At 52.4% G+C, this 16,043-nt stretch overlaps 1 protein-coding gene across 4 annotated transcripts in view; it reads left to right on the forward strand.

Annotated features, from left to right (window-relative positions):
* Positions 1–212: 212 nt before the first annotated feature.
* OGDH (oxoglutarate dehydrogenase) overlaps positions 213–16,043 on the forward strand; it is a 35,666-nt gene continuing 19,835 nt past the window's right edge. Inside the window, exons 1-4 of one of the 4 annotated variants that reach the window (XM_074164052.1) lie at positions 228–323; positions 3,347–3,595; positions 10,219–10,407; positions 15,869–15,959. In XM_074164052.1, coding sequence (XP_074020153.1) covers positions 3,374–3,595; positions 10,219–10,407; positions 15,869–15,959 — 502 coding nt within the window. In that variant the 5' untranslated portion in view covers positions 228–323; positions 3,347–3,373. Of the gene's footprint in view, positions 324–3,346; positions 3,596–10,218; positions 10,408–15,868; positions 15,960–16,043 lie in introns of those variants that run through there. The other 3 variants (XM_074164053.1, XM_074164051.1, XM_074164054.1) reach the window with 3 other exon arrangements.

Raw genomic sequence — 16,043 nt, forward strand, 5'->3', positions numbered from 1 at the left:
CCGCGGGCGGTCCCCAGGCCATGCCGAGGGTCCCCAGGCCTGAGGCAGGGGCCGCGCCGGATCACCATGGCGATCGCCCCGCCCTGACCCAGCCGCCCAAGCCCCGCCCTTCCACCTGGTCCCGCCCCGGGAGGTTCCGCCCGGCGCGCGGGGGCGACGGCGCAGGCGCCTTGAGCCAACTCTCGGCGGGGGGGCGTGGCGGCAGAGGGCGGGGGGCGTGGCGACGCGGTGACGCAGAGCGGGGCGGCACGGGGCGGGCGCGGCAGGCCGGCGCTGGAGCCGCTGTCAGAGCCGGGCCTGGAGCGGGGTGGACGGAGAAGCCGGTGGGTATCGCGGCGGCGCCGAGGGCCGGGCGCCGAGGGATGGGGGCCGAGGCCCGGGCCGGAGCCGGAGGATCGGGGGGGGTCCCGCCGGGCTGTTGTGGGGCGCGGCCGCTCCCCGGTGTCCTTGGCGCCGCCGCCCGGGCGCCTCAGGGCGGGGGGCGGGACGGCGGCTGGACGGGCAGCCGGGCACAGCCAATGGGAAGGCGGCTGGGCGCTTGGCTGCGCTGCGATAGGCGGAGTGGGGGCGCGCGCGGGTGTGTGTGGGGCCGCGGCCCCCCCCAGCTCTTACTCTGTGGTGAATTTTCGTGTTGTTCGACCTTTTGGTGAAATTTGGGCCAGGATTCGTCTGTGCGATTTTCCCGGGCCCCTTCGCAGCTGTCGCCGCCTCTCCAAGCCCCGGGTCCCTCCACACCGGCGGTCCCGGTCCCCGCCGCTCGCCTGCCCCGCCGGCGCGCGCTGATGGGATTTACCTCAGAAACAGCGCCCAGCTCGCCATGGCCTTCCGCGTCTGCGAGCAGCCAGCCCTCTCTGCCAGAGGCCCTCAGAGACCGGCTGGTTCTGCTCGTTTTGGGGCAAAGCCTGGCTTTAACCCCCCTGTTTTCTAGAGAGGTCACCGGGACGCTGCTGAGGGCGGCACCGAAACCGGACACCAAAGCCGGAGGCGCCGCCAACGCTTGATCCTAAAGCTTTTTTTCCTGCCGCGTGCCTGCCCGTGCGCCGACACCCCCTTCAGCCGGTCTCTGGAATATCTGTCCGTGTTTTGTTGCTTAACTCTGAGGAGGGTAAGCTGGGAAAAGATCTCGTGCTGCCACGCTCGCTGCCCTGCGCCCGTCTGCCATTTCTTGTTTGTTTGACTGTGTGGCAGAAGTGAGCAAGCAGGGTGGAAAGCACGAGGGGTCTTCCCTCCTTCCCTCAGGTAAATCTGTACAACACTTGGGCTGAATTAGAGTGATCCCGGGTCTTCCTCAGTCTCTTTGGACCAAAATCTTGTGTTTTGAGGTGGGAAGCATAGCCACCGCCATGCCGAGTAGCCAGAATTAGATTCTGCAAGGCAAATCTGGAAGCAAGGCTGATGAAACACCGGTAACAAAGGTGTATCATTGTCTCCAGTTCACTGTGATTTTAATCCAGTAAATGCACAATAGCTGCTTTGACATTGGGCTGCTGCTTGTTAATCTGGTCAGGGATATGGAAACCAGTCAGTTGGCTCCTCTCCAGCCTGAGGTCCCACTCTTGCGGAAGGAGCTGGGTGGAAAGGGCAGTTCCAAGAAGAGCTGGCTCCAAGTGCCAGTGCTTCCCCTGAGATGATCTTGCTCCAGCACTTTCCCTTGGGCTGTGGCTGTCGGTTGGATGTGTGTAAGGAGGAGCGTGGTTAATCCCAGGCGACCCCACCAAGAGCTGCGAGGTGGAGGGTGCTGGGGGACTGTGTGAGCCGATGCAGGAACAACCACAAAACCATGGATTAAGGGCAAAGAACAAATTTAATCTCAATACCTCATGGATCAGGGAACCTCTGAAGCACCACCTGGGCAGAGGCAGGCAAGCAGGGGATGCAGGCACCGCGGAGCGAGAGTCCTTGTTAGCAAGGGAGTGGAAGAGTGAGCTCCCACTTGCTGTTTGGGCCTGTATTTCAAGAATTCTGGCAGGCAGAATTTTCTGCTGTGCTTTGATCTATTCCACAGTAGGGCAGGAATCTCAGGTGTGTTTGATAAGGTGCCCCTGAGTCCATCCCAGGCCTGCGTTATCTAAGTGCAGATGTTCTACTTGTTGAGCACACAAGACTAAGCAACAATTAGTGTGATATATGTTTTCTAGCACCCCACATGCGAGTCACTTGAGCGTATTTACAGTCCTCCTCGCCAATCTTCCATTACTTTCCCACAGGGACCTTTGAAGGGGTCCCACGCCAGCTCAGGGTTGCTTTTCTGGGATCTCTGGGCAGGTCTCTCTGGGTCTTTCGACTGTGTTGGCCTTCTCGGATCTGAGCTTTTAAGGAGAAGCAATGAAGTGGTCTGTCCTGGAGCCCACATCTCAAGTGCTTTGCACGACCATACCTCTACTTTGAGAGGGGTCTTCCCTGTAGATGGTTTCTTCCCAGCTTTATCCTGGTGCATGTAACAAAAAGAAGCAAGAAGAAAACCTCAGCCAAGCAGAGTGGTCCTAGGTTGAGTAACGCAACAAACATTGAAGCCAAGACCTTCTACTTGGGAGAGAGAACGCAGAGAGAGAAAAAGCTTCCATGCTGGGTTGGTGTGATGAAAGCTGTCCTGTGGCTTGCGCAGACCTGGAGGAGCATGCCTTGCTAGATTCAATCAGCTTGATGTGAAGGAAAACATTCAGCATTAAAATCCAACTGGTTACAAGTTTTTTCCAGTACCCTTCTGGGCATAGTGCTTTAAAGTGCTTTTCTTCAAACTCGTACGATGTCCCTGCAAATGGGAGATGGAGGGGCTTAAGTGTCCAACTCCTGCTGGAATCTGAGTTTTATAGAGGATTTTCAGAGGAAGAATTAAAAGATCAAAAGAAATGAAAGAATACTTCATAGATTTATTATTGGAAAAGGAGTAGATGTTGTTGGCTAGGAACTAGAGAGGAAAGCACCAGGGGAACCCGATGCTTTACTTTGTTAATCCAGGCTGCATTTCACCATCAAACGTACCTTATTTTGTACAAAGGTGCCGTATATAAAAAGATGTGGGTAGCTTTGATGTGCAGTGGCTTGTCTGATGCCGGCGTGGGGTACCCCACCAACCAAATCTGCTTTTTATCAACGTGTCAGGGGAGATGAGGGTGCCATGCTGGCAGGGACAGAGGAGGCAGACCTGGCTGCGCCAAGTATCTTGAGCAAAAACTGCGTTTCCCAGGGACTGGGGACTCGGCTGTGGGATGGGGTGGACGGACTTACCCAAATTAAAAAACTGATCCTAAGCTCAGTTCTCCATCTTCAGGGTGCAGGGGGGTAGTCTCTGCTCTGTATTCTCCTGCAATAATTTCTAACCCACTTTTCCTTTCTCTCCCAACAGGAATTTGCGTGAGGTGTCAGGACAAACATGCTTAACTTAAGGACTTGTGCGGCAAAGCTGAGGCCGTTGACAGCCTCGCAGACTGTAAAGACAATTTCCCAACACAGGCTGGCAGCACCCAGGACGTTTCAACATATCAGGTGCTACAGCGCACCGGTGGCTGCCGAGCCTTTTTTGAGTGGGACTAGTTCAAACTATGTGGAGGAAATGTATTATGCTTGGCTGGAAAATCCCAAAAGTGTACATAAGGTAAGGAGCAAACTCGCCAGGATATTGCCTTCGCTTCTCTCTCTGTGTGAGCAGTGGGTTCAGGTAAGTGCACACATCTCAAGGAGGATCAAATTCAGCTGGAGGGGCCGGATGGTTGTGGATGGTCCTTCTGCCTTGCTTTGCCCAAAAGAAATATCAGCGATTCCTTGAGCAAGAGCCAAGAGGAGCTTCGCTGTTCAAAAGGGAACACCGTCAGCTTGTGGAACGTGGGCAGCATCCTGGATCACAAGCGGATACAGGGAATGTCTTCTCCTGGGAATTTACCTTTAACGAGCTCCCAATGCTTGTATTTTTTCCAGCTCTGGTGGCTCATCAGGAGGATTTATTCTGGAGTGGAGGATGTGGGGGAGATAGGGAGGGTATTCTGCACTGGTTTCCCTTTTGCTTTGGGCATGGGTGGTGTTCCATGTTGGGGTAGACGGGCTGTCGCTAAACTTGACCCTGAGCTTGTGTGCGTAAAGCCAAGGCTGCTGATTTGCAGCCTGGGGAAAGGGGGGGACTGGGTCTAGTGGCCAGAGGGATTCCCACCAGCTGCTCCTGAACTTAAAACTGGGAAACTTCCCCAGCTGCAGGCAGTATGCGCAGAGCTCTGTCTTGATCTGAATTACTGAAGCTCCTCCAGTGAGGAGAAGGCAGCGTCTTTAATGTAGAGTCCAGCAGGTGAGGGCTCAACTGGGAAGAGGATTTCTGAAACCTGACTGCATTTTTCCCCATCCCCAGTGTTTCACAAGGAAAATGTTCCTCTAGTGACTAAGTCTCAGTATTACCCAGGGGATTTTTAAGACAGTTTCATACATGTCCTGATGTAGAGCAGGGATTTTCTTTATTCAGAAGCACATGAACAGTCCGCAAACCAAGATGCGATGGTTAAATGAGCAGTCAAGGGTGAGTAAGGAGTCTCATGTCCCCAACACATGCAGCAGCGTTGAGTGTGTTTGCGATGGCACTGATCCCACACATCCAAAATGCACAGCCTCTAGGGTGCTGTAAAGGTCTTATGGTAGGACCAAAGCTGGATTTTTCACAGTGTTGACTTTATGCTGCTTTCGAGGCAAACGGGTAGCTGAGCCAAGCAATACAGACTTGAAAAACACAAAGTATGTTGGTTTGGGTTGTGCCCTTTGTCAAATAGTGACTTGACAGCTACCCAGTCACATGCACATGCAACCCAGTCCTTCAGAGGTGGGATACTGAATTAAAAGCCATGAATCTAAATGCTGTGGTCTAATTTGAAATCAAGTGAAGGTTACACCACACTTGTACCAGTGACGGGCACAGTTGTGTCTTTGGCAAAGGGTCTTCACAGTTTGATTTACAGGTCTCGGTCTTGAATGTTGCTCTGAGCAGTTATGTAACCATCAAGTCTAGTGGGGGCAGCTGGCTGGGAAGTGTGTTTGGATCCTGAGGCCAGACCTCTGGATCTCTTCTAGTCCTGTCTCCTCTTTAATGTAGACCCTGGAGTTTCATCAGCTGGTCTGTAGGTAGGTAGTGCATGCAGTGCTGGACAGGAGTCCTTGTGCACAGTCGGCTGAAGAAACTGGGGGAGAATTTAGGTTGGAAGATGTTTCTGGAGCCTCTGCCCTGGTGTGGCCAGCTTGGAGTTTATGGTATTCACCAGTTTATGGTGAAGAATTGCAGGTGTGTATTAGTCACCCCTGGAAATCAATGTCCCTTGAAGTACTTTTAAGTGCTTAGTGAACAGTGCAGGAGTTGACATAAGATTTTGCATCCAGCATGGCTGGGGATGGTTTGTGGCAGCAGAAAAATCAGTGTGAAATGAAACAGGGTCTTACTGTTGCCAGGAGGCGAACCTGATGCTAGTGATGTAAAAAGCAAGTCTTACAAACTTTTTTTTAACCAAAATCAAGCTGACATCCTGCTTGGCAGAAAGTGGGGGTTGGACCAGGGGTTTTGGACTAGACAGTCTTTGAAGGTCCCTTCCAACCCAAACCATTGATCCTATGAAATCCAACACTGGGTCTCAAAGCTCCTGGTGGAGTTGATACCTAAGGTTTGGCCTGGCCTTTGCTGTTACTCCCTGACACATCTGGTCAGATGACACACTGATACTTGACTCATTTCTCTTGGGTGGATCCCACCTTGTTCCAGTGACCCCTTCACCAAGATTCCTTCCCAGCTCCTAGCTTTGCCCCTTTCTCCTCGCTGCGCTTTTTCGTGTTCCGGCTGGGACACCAAGTTGCTGCGGTGGGATTGGGGTTGTGGCCGTCCCTGGTATCACCTTGCGAGCGGTTCCTGTCAGTCTGTGTCCCCTGAAGCAGCAGTGGAGCGTGTCACCCCTGTCCCTGATAAGCGTTGGCCTCCATCCCGTTAGACATAGGGTCAGCTCTGAGGGTGGAGTTCCCAAGAAAAGCTGGGCAGTCACATGGACCCATCTGTGGCTTATCTGTTCCCTGCAGAGGGGAGGCCGGCTGCACCTCACCGTGCTGCTTTTTGCTAATGAGGGTGAGACCTTCAGCCAGGAAGAGCTGGGCTTTCTTTGCTGGTGTCACCAAAAACCTACAAGACTTGCTGCCAGTGCGACCGTCCCAGCTGAGCAGAATTAATTCACTTCCTCCATGCAGGCACTGGTGGTTTAAACTGTAGAACATACTTACATGTTAGGTTTTTTTTCTGTGAGTTGAACTTCTGCTGAAGTCCATTTTCTGAGTTTGATGAGCAAAGAAGAGCAGAGCTGGGGAAAGAGGAGGCGAGGGTGCTGGTGTGCTGCGGCGGGGTCAGTGCTGCTCGTTCCTGGGACCACTTCCCTCTTCCTGTGGTTCCACTCTTTGCTGGCTGGGGTTTGGTGCTGGCTGCTGGCGATGCTCAGCACCGCCCATGCCGTCTCCCCAGGACCCTGAGCAACTTGCTTCAGGGCTGGTGGCTGGAGGGCTTTGACTGCAGTGAGATGATACCCACAGTCGCACCTCTACGACAAGTTGAGCTTTCCTAAACAGCAGTCCCTGTGTTCAGGTTGGACTGTTGTAAAGGGATACAGCTCTCCCCGTATTTATGTACATCAAACAGTCTTTAACATTGAGTTCTTAATCTGCCAGTGTTTTGACTTTTATGCTGGAAGTGGCTTTATGACCACACTGTGTGTAGACGGTGCTGTGTAACTGCAGCTTCGCTGACAGGACAACAGGAGCCCGCAGCCTTCAGCGAGGCCAGAGCCCCACGCCTAGCCCTGGGAGGTGCCTTTGCTGTGTCCTTTGCAGTCATGCTCACAAATAGGGGCACAGCTTGAATTTGGTAGGAATCTCACTTGAGAGTTGGAAACGTTTGGGTTTCATCCTCTATCTTCCAAAGCAAGTACCCCAGAGGATTGAAGGTTGAAGGTCCTTATTTCTGTTGATATGGCACAAAACGATGTGCAGAGCCTGGACTGATCCATCGCTACTTGGCTCCCTACTCTCAGCTGTAAATTACAGTCTTAAGCTCTGAATGTGCCTCCTTGCCTCCCTGCCAGAGCGGGAGGTGATGCCTGGCCTGTTGACCGTGTGGAGCAGGTCTGGTTGGTGCTTTCTGTCCCCCGGAGTTCGTGGTGAGAGAAGGAGCAAGGGTGCACCTGAGCTGGAGGTAGAGGCTGCGTCTCCCTTGTGCACCTCCTAGCCTGGAGCAGGCCCAGCCTAGTTTGAGGCACCCTGGGGCGGGTGAGAGATGTCACCCCTCTCCCTTTGCCGTGTGTGCCTGACCTCCGAGCTGGCTTTGTGGCAGAGGCTGGGCCCACAGCCTTCTCCAGGAACTGAGTCTGATAAATGAAGTGAAAGATGGGGAGCTGTTTTGGGGGCTATTCTCAGCAGAGAAGCCTGTGGTGAGCTCTGCTCTCAGAGCTGATCTCAAAATCTAAAGCTTGAACCACCCAGGCTTGCTGCAGTCAGCTGCCTCTCCTGTCCTGCTTTGCCAACACACGAGCAGCGGCACAGAGTGCTGGGAAAGCCGGTTCAGGCTAATGCCTTGTGCTGTGGCGGTGGTGGGACATGTGGCCGTGGGACAGTCACAGCAGGTACCTGGGGGTGGGAGCGTTTAGCGTGCTGAGACCTGGAGTGCTGCCTGTGCCTTGAGGAGTGGGCAAATACCAGCTTTGAGCCCTCTTGGTATCAGTGGGGTGAATCTGACCTCTCTTATACCCTTTATATAAATACATTATAGCCTATCTATATATATATAGGATGTAAGAGCTGGAGGAATACTTGCAAGGCTGCTTTGGGCACGGAGAGGGTCAGAGGGGAATAACCTGATGAGCTTTATTACTGCTGTTGCCTACAGCAAGTCCTGGATTAAGGCAAAGTCCTACTTCCCGCAATAAAGCGGGATAACGCTGATGGGGCTGTTCAGCCTCGCCCACAGGATACGTGAGCTCCAGAGGCACCTCTGTGGGTCACCAGAAACCACAGGAGTGGTCCTCGAATACCTTCGAATTCAAAACCACATCAGCAGCTTGAAAGTCGATGTTTTTATAGCTCTTATCAGGGCCACAGCCTTCACTGGGGGCAAAGCCTGCGGTGAGGTAGCCTGAAATACTCTGTAATTATGTTGGGCAATAAAGCATTTAGTGAAAGTGCCTGAGCTGACCCAGCCAGTGCCACACCTTGTTTGGAGAGCTTAAAATGAACTTTTCCTTTCAGAACAGAAGCAAATTGCATCTCCAGGAGGTTAATTGTGTTGAATGTCAGAAGGGAGAAGGTCATAAAGGCAACACCTCTGCCTCCTGCTCTGTCCCTGTTCTCCAGCACTGCTGCCAGCCCCCTCCCTGGGCGAGCAGATGCTCCTTTTCTCTTGGCTGTCTTTATTTTCCAGTACATTAACCAAACTTAAACCACCAAGCAAAGCAACAAGCCAGATTCCTCCCCATCCCAAGGACACGGAGCCCATCCTGGGGTACTCATCCCTTCTGCTCCCAGGAGGCGGTGGCTTCTGGGGCACCTGTGAGCTCTGTGAGCCTGGGAAAGGGAAAGGGCTTGGGCTGCTCTCACCAGTGGCCAGGAGTAAGGATCGTACAAAAAGCAGCTCTTCCTCTTTTCCTGCTGAAGTTTCCTTTAGCAGACAACAATCAGAACAGAGTGGGGCGTTTTCTGTCTTAGCTTTTTTTTTTTTTTTTTTTTTTAATTTTTCCTTTGGGGGAGCCTTTGTTTATCAGTTGTGGTGCCAAATTGTTCCAGATTTTTTTAATGTTCTTTCAGTGTGACCTGTTTCTAAATTTAATCACCTTGTGCAGCCGTGTGATGGGGTGTCTGGGTAGATCCATGCTGGAAATAGCTTCCTGGAGCATGTGATGGGTGCTGCAGCTGGAGGAGCTCCAGGGAAGGGGGAGAGCTGGTGCTCCTCTGGCAAAGGTCAGGTTTTCAGTTCCCTCCACCTTGCTACCAGGGTACAAAAGCTGCTTTTTCTGCCCCAAACCACCATTGCTCTCATGGCTCTTTTTGACTTGGATTGGACAGCGCTTCACCTGTCTCTGCATCACCGAGGCTGAGTGATGCAGACATGAGGATGGAGGCTGTGCAGGGTGCTGAGTGCTGGGCTCTTGCTCCCAGTCAGCAGAGAGACCCTTGGGCTGAAACCAGCATGTGAATCTGACAGGATTTTTTTGCTCTAGCTGGTGTCTTGCGTATGTGCAGGCACGCAGATGCTGCTCTGCCTTGCCCTCGTCTTTTGCTGTCGCTCCGTGGCATGTGGAAAGCAGGCAGGGGTGAGAGCGTGATGGGAGGATGTGGCTGGGACTTTGCTCTGCTGGTCTCTCCCCTTCCCCAGGTCTGTAGATGCCTTTCCAAGTAGACAGATTAACTTGAGTTTGGCCTGGGGCACTTCTGGGCTCTTCAGACAGTGCTGGATAAGTACCACAAAGTTACACCAAGTCTGTTGAAGGGCTTTTTGTGGGTTTTTTTGTTTCTTACCACCTAGAAATGCCCATCTGCAGAGGGGTGGTATCTGCCTCACTAAGGGCATGGGAGAGCTGGCATGGGAGTATCCACATAGCACTGGCATCGCTGAAAGGATGGAGAAAAATTGGAGAGGGTACAGAAAAAGAAAAAATCTATTGTTGGTTAAGGGCTGGACAGTATGGCTGATGCTGGGACTTGGGTCTCAGGCCATTTAGACTACAGCAGAGAGGAAGAGATGTATTTGATTACAGGGCAAAAATATTTTTCAGGAAATACTGTGAGTATTTAGAGGGCAGTCTCTTGCCCCGGAGAGAAGGAAACAAGAGCCTGAAGACCAGGCTGGGGCTCATTGCTCATAGCAGTGGTTTTGAGAGGCGAGCCAGGTGAGGGGAGTCACCTGTGTCCTGTCCTAAGTGCTGCTGCTGAGAGGGAGGGGCTCTGGAATGGTCTCATGCCAAAAGAAACAATCCAGATGGATGGGAAGTGGGATAATGGTGTAATTGGAATAGTGGGAGAGCTGTAGTGCTCTCCTGTCCAAGGCAGGTGGGTGCCTTTGGCAGCAGTGGGGGGCTGGGGCATGGGGAGGGGGGGGAGGCAGCTCAGTCCCCAGTGGATTTCACTTACCGCTGTGGCAATAGAGCTGAGACCCCAGTAACCTCGAGTGAAGAGGTGTTTGGGTCACGGATAATGACCCTGTTGCCTTTTTTCTTTCCCTTTTCCTAGTCATGGGACATCTTCTTTCGCAATGCCAATGCCGGAGCTGCTCCAGGCACCGCTTACCAAAGCCCCCCTCCACTGAGTACCAGCTTTTCCACGCTGTCCCAAGCCCAGTTCCTGGGTCAAGCACAGCCAAACGTAGATAAACTGGTGGAGGACCATCTTGCAGTGCAATCTCTTATCAGGGCATACCAGGTAAGGACACGGGCTTTGCGCTGAGGAGGAGCGTGTCCTCTTCAGAAGACACATGCGGTGGCCACCGTGGGCTGGGGCTATTGTGGTTGGTGCGCATTTTGCATGGCGAGCCTGCAGGATGCCTGCTGGGCTACCTGTTTTTTAACAGGAGCTGCTGATCCATCTGGGCAGAAGCTCAGCTGGACAATAGGAAGATTTAAAGCCATTGTCACCCAAACAGAGCAATTACAGTGGCAGGGAGGGGGAGGTCTTCTCCGAGCAGGGTGGTTTGCTGGCTGCTTGAATGACGCTCCTGTGCTGTGGGCTCCTGCCATGCTCAGCAGTGGTGTGGGACACGGATCCTGCTTCCCCCATGTTGCTGAGAGAACTGAGGTCCTAAAATAAAAGTTCAGGAAACAATTCCTTGCAATTTGCAACCAGGAAGAGGGCCATGGTGCTGCTGGGCTGCAACTCAGACCAGTGCTACCAAATCAGACTGTTGGGCGAAAAAAGGAAGAAAACATCCTCCAGCTGGGGCATGGCCAGCCAATATTTTAACTTGAGAGAACATTTAAATGTGTTTCTGTATCTGTCATCCTTTCACCTTTGGTTGCACTCTGGCTTGTCAAATGTGGGGGCTTTAACTGGGGCTGTGGTGTGAAGTTAAACACAGCTGCTGTGGAGGTGTGACCACGGTCTTCTCACCTATTCCTGCAAAGAAGCACCTGCTGCAGGTCGTGTTCCTGCTCGGATAAAATCCAGATTGGAGAATCCAATGTACAAGGCCAAGGGCTGAGGCAAGAACTGCAGCACTGGGCAATTCCAAAGGCTGGGCTGTCTGCCCAGCCTTGGCCCTTCTCTCTGGCTTGAAGAAAGTGCCCCTGCCCTGCCCTCCTCCACAGCCAATGTGCCAATGTCAACAATGGGGCACTGCCCTGCTTTTCTTTAAGAAGGGGAAGCTGGGACGTGTTTGTGAGGACCTGCGTCTTCCCTCGTGACTGATTTCATGAGAAGTGACTACCCAGCCAGCTCTCCCCGACTCTGGGCAGATCCTGACAGGCCTTTCTAAAGGCCATGCAGCTCTCACTGGGGGAACATGCGGGCAGACACCAGGTTCAAACAAGTGGTGACTGATGTAGTTGGAGGCAGCAACTCCAAGTCAGCAATTTGAAGACAAAATCCACAACCTCTTCTGCATTCCTGTCACTTCCTCAGTCTCGGAATGGCAGTGCTGAGAGATGATAGCTCTTGGATGTGTTTTTCTAAGCTGTCTGCAGCGAGAAATCCACCTCCCTTCCTACCTCAGTGTCACTGCAGGGCTGTAGCTGCAGTGGGGTGTCCAGGTGGGGACATTCAGCACAGTGTATGGAGGTACGAAAGAGTAGGAAGGCAGGAGGAAATCCCACCTATGATGGGTAACCTACTTAAAACACCAGGTAATTAATTTCATGATTGGATTGAGCTGGGTTGTCCCTGTAATTATAGGTGAGCAGTGACCCTGCACTGCTGCAGCATTAGCGATGGCTTCTTAATTGTAGCCATGGTTGCATCTCCAAGTCATTATTTCTTTTTGAATCATAGAATGCTTTTGAAGCATAGAATGCTAAAGATGCTCTAGTTCCAACACCCTGTCCTGGGCAGGGACACCTCCCACCAGACCAGGTTGCTCCAAGCCCCTTCCAACCTGGCCTTGAACCCCTCCACTGATGGGGCAGCCACAGCTTCTCTGGGGAACTTGGGCCAGGGTCTCGCCACCCTCACAGCAAAGAATATCTTCCTCAGATCTCATCTCAATCTCCCCTCTTTCCATTTAAAACTTCTCGTCCTATGGCTCCCCTCCCTGATCCAGAGTCCCTCCCCAGCTTTCCTGGAGCCCCTTTAGGGACTGAAGGGGGCTCAAAGGTCTCCCCGGAGCCTTCTCTTCTCCAGACTGAACCCCCCCAACTCTCTCAGCCTGTCCTCCCAGCAGAGGGGCTCCAGCCCTCCCAGCACCTCCGGGGCCTCCTTTGGCCCCGCTCCAACAGCTCCATGTCCTTCTGATGTTGGGGGCCTCAGAGCTCGAGGCAGCACTGGGTGGGGGGTGTCTCCCCAGAGCGGGGCAGAGGGTCAGAATCCCCCCCCACCCTGCTGGCCAGGCTGCTGGGGATACAGCCCAGGGTGCGGGGGGCTTTCTGGGCTGCCAGTGCACATTGCTGGGTCGTAGTTTTTCATCCACCAACACTCCCAAGTCCTTCTCCTCAGGGCTGCTCTCCACCCATTCTATGCCCAGCCTGTATTTGTGTGACCCAGATGCAAGACAGTGCACTTGGTCTGGTTGAACTTCATGAGGTTGGCACAGGCCACCTCTCCAGCCTGTCCGGGTCCCTCTGGATGGCATCCCTTCCCTCCAGTGTGTCGACTGCACCACACCTTGGTGTCGTCGGCAGACTTGCTGAGGGTGCCTTCAATCCCTCTGTCCATGTCTCTGACAAAGATGTTAGACAGTCCCAGTACTGACCCCTGAGGAACACCACTCGTCATTGCTCACCACTTGGACATTAAGCTGTTGACCTCAACTCTCTGAGTGCGACCATCCAGCCAGTTCCTGGTCCACCCATCAAATCCATGTCTCTCCAATTTAGAGACCAGGATGTCGCGTGGGACAGTGTCAAATGTTTTGCACAAGTCCAGGTAGATGCCATCAGTCTCTTTTCCCTTACAATGTTGTAACCCTGTCATAGGCGGCCATTAGATTTGTCAGACACAATTTGCCCTTAGTGAAGCCATGTTGACTGTCACCAGTCACCTCCGTATTTTCCATGTGCCTTAGCGTGGTTTTCAGGAGGATCTGCTCCATGGTCTTGCTAGGCACAGAGGTGAGACTGGCTGGCTTGTAGTTCAAGCATCTTCCGCACAGCCACGACTTTACCAAATATGATGGATAGTGGCTTGGCAACTTCATCTTCCAGTTCCCTCAGGACCCACAGATGAATTTCATCAGGTCCCATGAACTTGTGCTCATTTAGTTTCCTTAGATGGTCTTGAGCCTGATCTGTGGCAGGTCGTACTTCATTGTCCCAGTCCTTTCTTTTAGGTTCTGTGAACTGAGTGGTGTGGCTAAAGCACTTACTGGTGAAGACCAAGGCAAAAAAGTGGCTGAGTACCTCAGCCTTCTCCATGCTGGTTGTCGCCAGATCTCCTGTTTCACTCCTCAGGGGGTTACAGTTTCTTTCATCTTCCTTTGTTGTACTGTGTACCTGGAGAAACCCCTTTTGTTGTTTTTCACGTCCCTGGCCAAGTTCAGCTGCAGTTGTGCCTTAGCTTTCCTGATCCCCTCCCTGCACTCCTCCTGGGCCATGTCCCTGTCATCTCCCCAGGATGTGTCCCTGTCTCCACTGCCTATGCATTTTGGTTTTGTGTTTCAGTTTGGCTAAGAGGCCTCCTGCCTCCCCTGCCTGACTCCTTGCACGTGGGGACTGAGAGCTCTTGTGCCCTAAGAAAAACGTCTTTCACTGTCTCCCATCTCTGGTTCACTCCTTTGCCTCCGAGGGCAGTTTCCCAAGGGATCCCATGCACCAGCACCCCAAACAGCTGAAAGTTTGCTTTTCTGAGGTTTAGGGTCCTGACTACATTTTAGCCATCAAGATTGTGAATTTGACCAGGGCATGATTGCTGTAGCTCAGGCTACCTTGAGTCTTGACCTCTGCAATAAGTTCTTCCTTATTAGTGAGCAACAGGTCCAGCAGTGCCTCTCTTCTGGTCGGGCTCTCCATTGCTAGCAAGTTGTCCCCAACGCACTCCAGTAGTTTCTGGGACTGTGCGTAGTTCGCTGTGCTGCTTTCCCAGCAGATGACCGGGTGGTTGAAGTCCCTGATCAGGATTGGGGCCTGCGAGCGTGATGCTTCCTGCAAATACCTGCTGTGCTCTTGTTTTTGGCTGGGGAAAAACAACCTGCCTGGCTTGCGTCGCGTGTGGAGAATAACAGGCAGCACGGCTCCAATGGGGCTAAAGTAGTTCTCCTCGCTTCCACACCGATTTAAGGATTTGCTGTGTACCTGCAAACTGCTGAGTTGACCCCAAAGCCATGGGACCCCTCAGCTTAAAGCCATTTGCCAGACAAAGTGGCCTCCTGGTCATGGTGAAAACATCCTGGCCTTGGGCAACAGCACGGTGAGCTTGTGTCCTGCCTACTGCTAAACGATGGGCTAGCCCCTGCACTTTGTTGCAAGAGGGACAAGGAAATTGTTCCCAGACAAAGCTGGCCCAGAAGAAGAGCTTTCCATGTGGCTACCAGTGCTCAGTCACATCATCATCTGGCCCTGCAGAGAGCACGGAGGGGGATTGGTGCTTTCTTAGCAGTTTGCCTCAGTGTTAGTGGCTGATTTCAGGCTCTTTGGCTGGTAAAACCACAAAAATCCTTTCCTAAAATCCCATTGGGATACTCTGAATAGGAATGCCTTTCTGGTAAGTAAGGTCAGATCTTTATGTCTGTTTGTACAAGAGGTTTAGTAATCCCCTTGTATATGATTTTTCTAACTGGTAACAGATTTGGTGGCCAGGAGTATCATTTTCACAGTGTAAATACCATGGCAGTAGTGTTTCCTGCCTTGCTCCCACCATAGCTGAGCCTGAAGCTTTGAGAGCAGGAGCTGTGAAGACATAAACTGTGGCCTGTAAATTGGAGAGTGCTGGACACTGAGATGAATGGTGTTTGCCCAGTGAGGTGTGGTGGGGTCCATCTGTGGGCACCTCCTCCTGTGAAGGTGAAAAGCAAAACTCCTCATTACTTCTCATTATTCTCTGTGGCTCCTGGTGCAGGTCACCAGCACCAGCGTGGTGGCTCCTGGCCTGACTGCCGTCGCCGTGAGGCTCAGGGCTCTCTTGGTTCTGCACCTCCCCAGAAGAGGAGCCTGCTGTAGGCTTCCCTCTCCCAAACAATGCTGTGAGCTGCTGACCTCTAATAGCACAGACAGGCAGATGTTTCTTAGACAAGTTCCTCTGCCTTTCAGGAGCTACTGCTGGTGGCAATGCTTGATTTCTCTGCCACGTTGGCAGGAGAGCACCTGATCTGCCAAAATCTGGAAAATTGCCTCTTCATTTGCTATGATGCTTAGGAGGAAACCATTGGTGTGGACTTGCTGCATCCGTATGGAGGAGGTGCTCAGGTTGGACACCAGGCAAGCGGTGGGAGACCCTCGGACATCAGTTCTGGAAGGTTTCTTCTGTGAAGCAGATCACCTCCCCCTGCCTGCCCTACCGAAGCCTGGCTTCAGGCAGAGGCAGAGCGGTCCTTGCAGCTGACAGCACTCACACCTGCATGCTGTAGCTGAAAGAAAACCCAACTTCTCTGGGCTTTAGTTGCAGCCAGAAATTGGGGTGGTGGCTCTGCAGAAAATGTAAAGAGGGAAACTATGCATGACTTGATTGCTTTGTTGTTTTTTTTTTAAAGGAATATCTCTTCAATTAACTTGTTTTAATGACTAATCTGTGTTGTTGCTTCTAGGTCAGGGGTCATCACATTGCAAAGCTTGATCCTCTCGGCATTAGTTGTGTAAATTTTGATGATGCGCCAGTAACTGTTTCTCCAAACGTCGGTGAGAATTACTCTGCAAATTAATTCTAATGTAATTTAACTTTTTTACCCCTCCCCTCTTTTGTTTTTCTTCCTTTCCTCTCTC

Source organism: Numenius arquata, chromosome 26, assembly GCF_964106895.1.
Source record: "Numenius arquata chromosome 26, bNumArq3.hap1.1, whole genome shotgun sequence".
NCBI classification, from domain to species: domain Eukaryota; kingdom Metazoa; phylum Chordata; class Aves; order Charadriiformes; family Scolopacidae; genus Numenius; species Numenius arquata.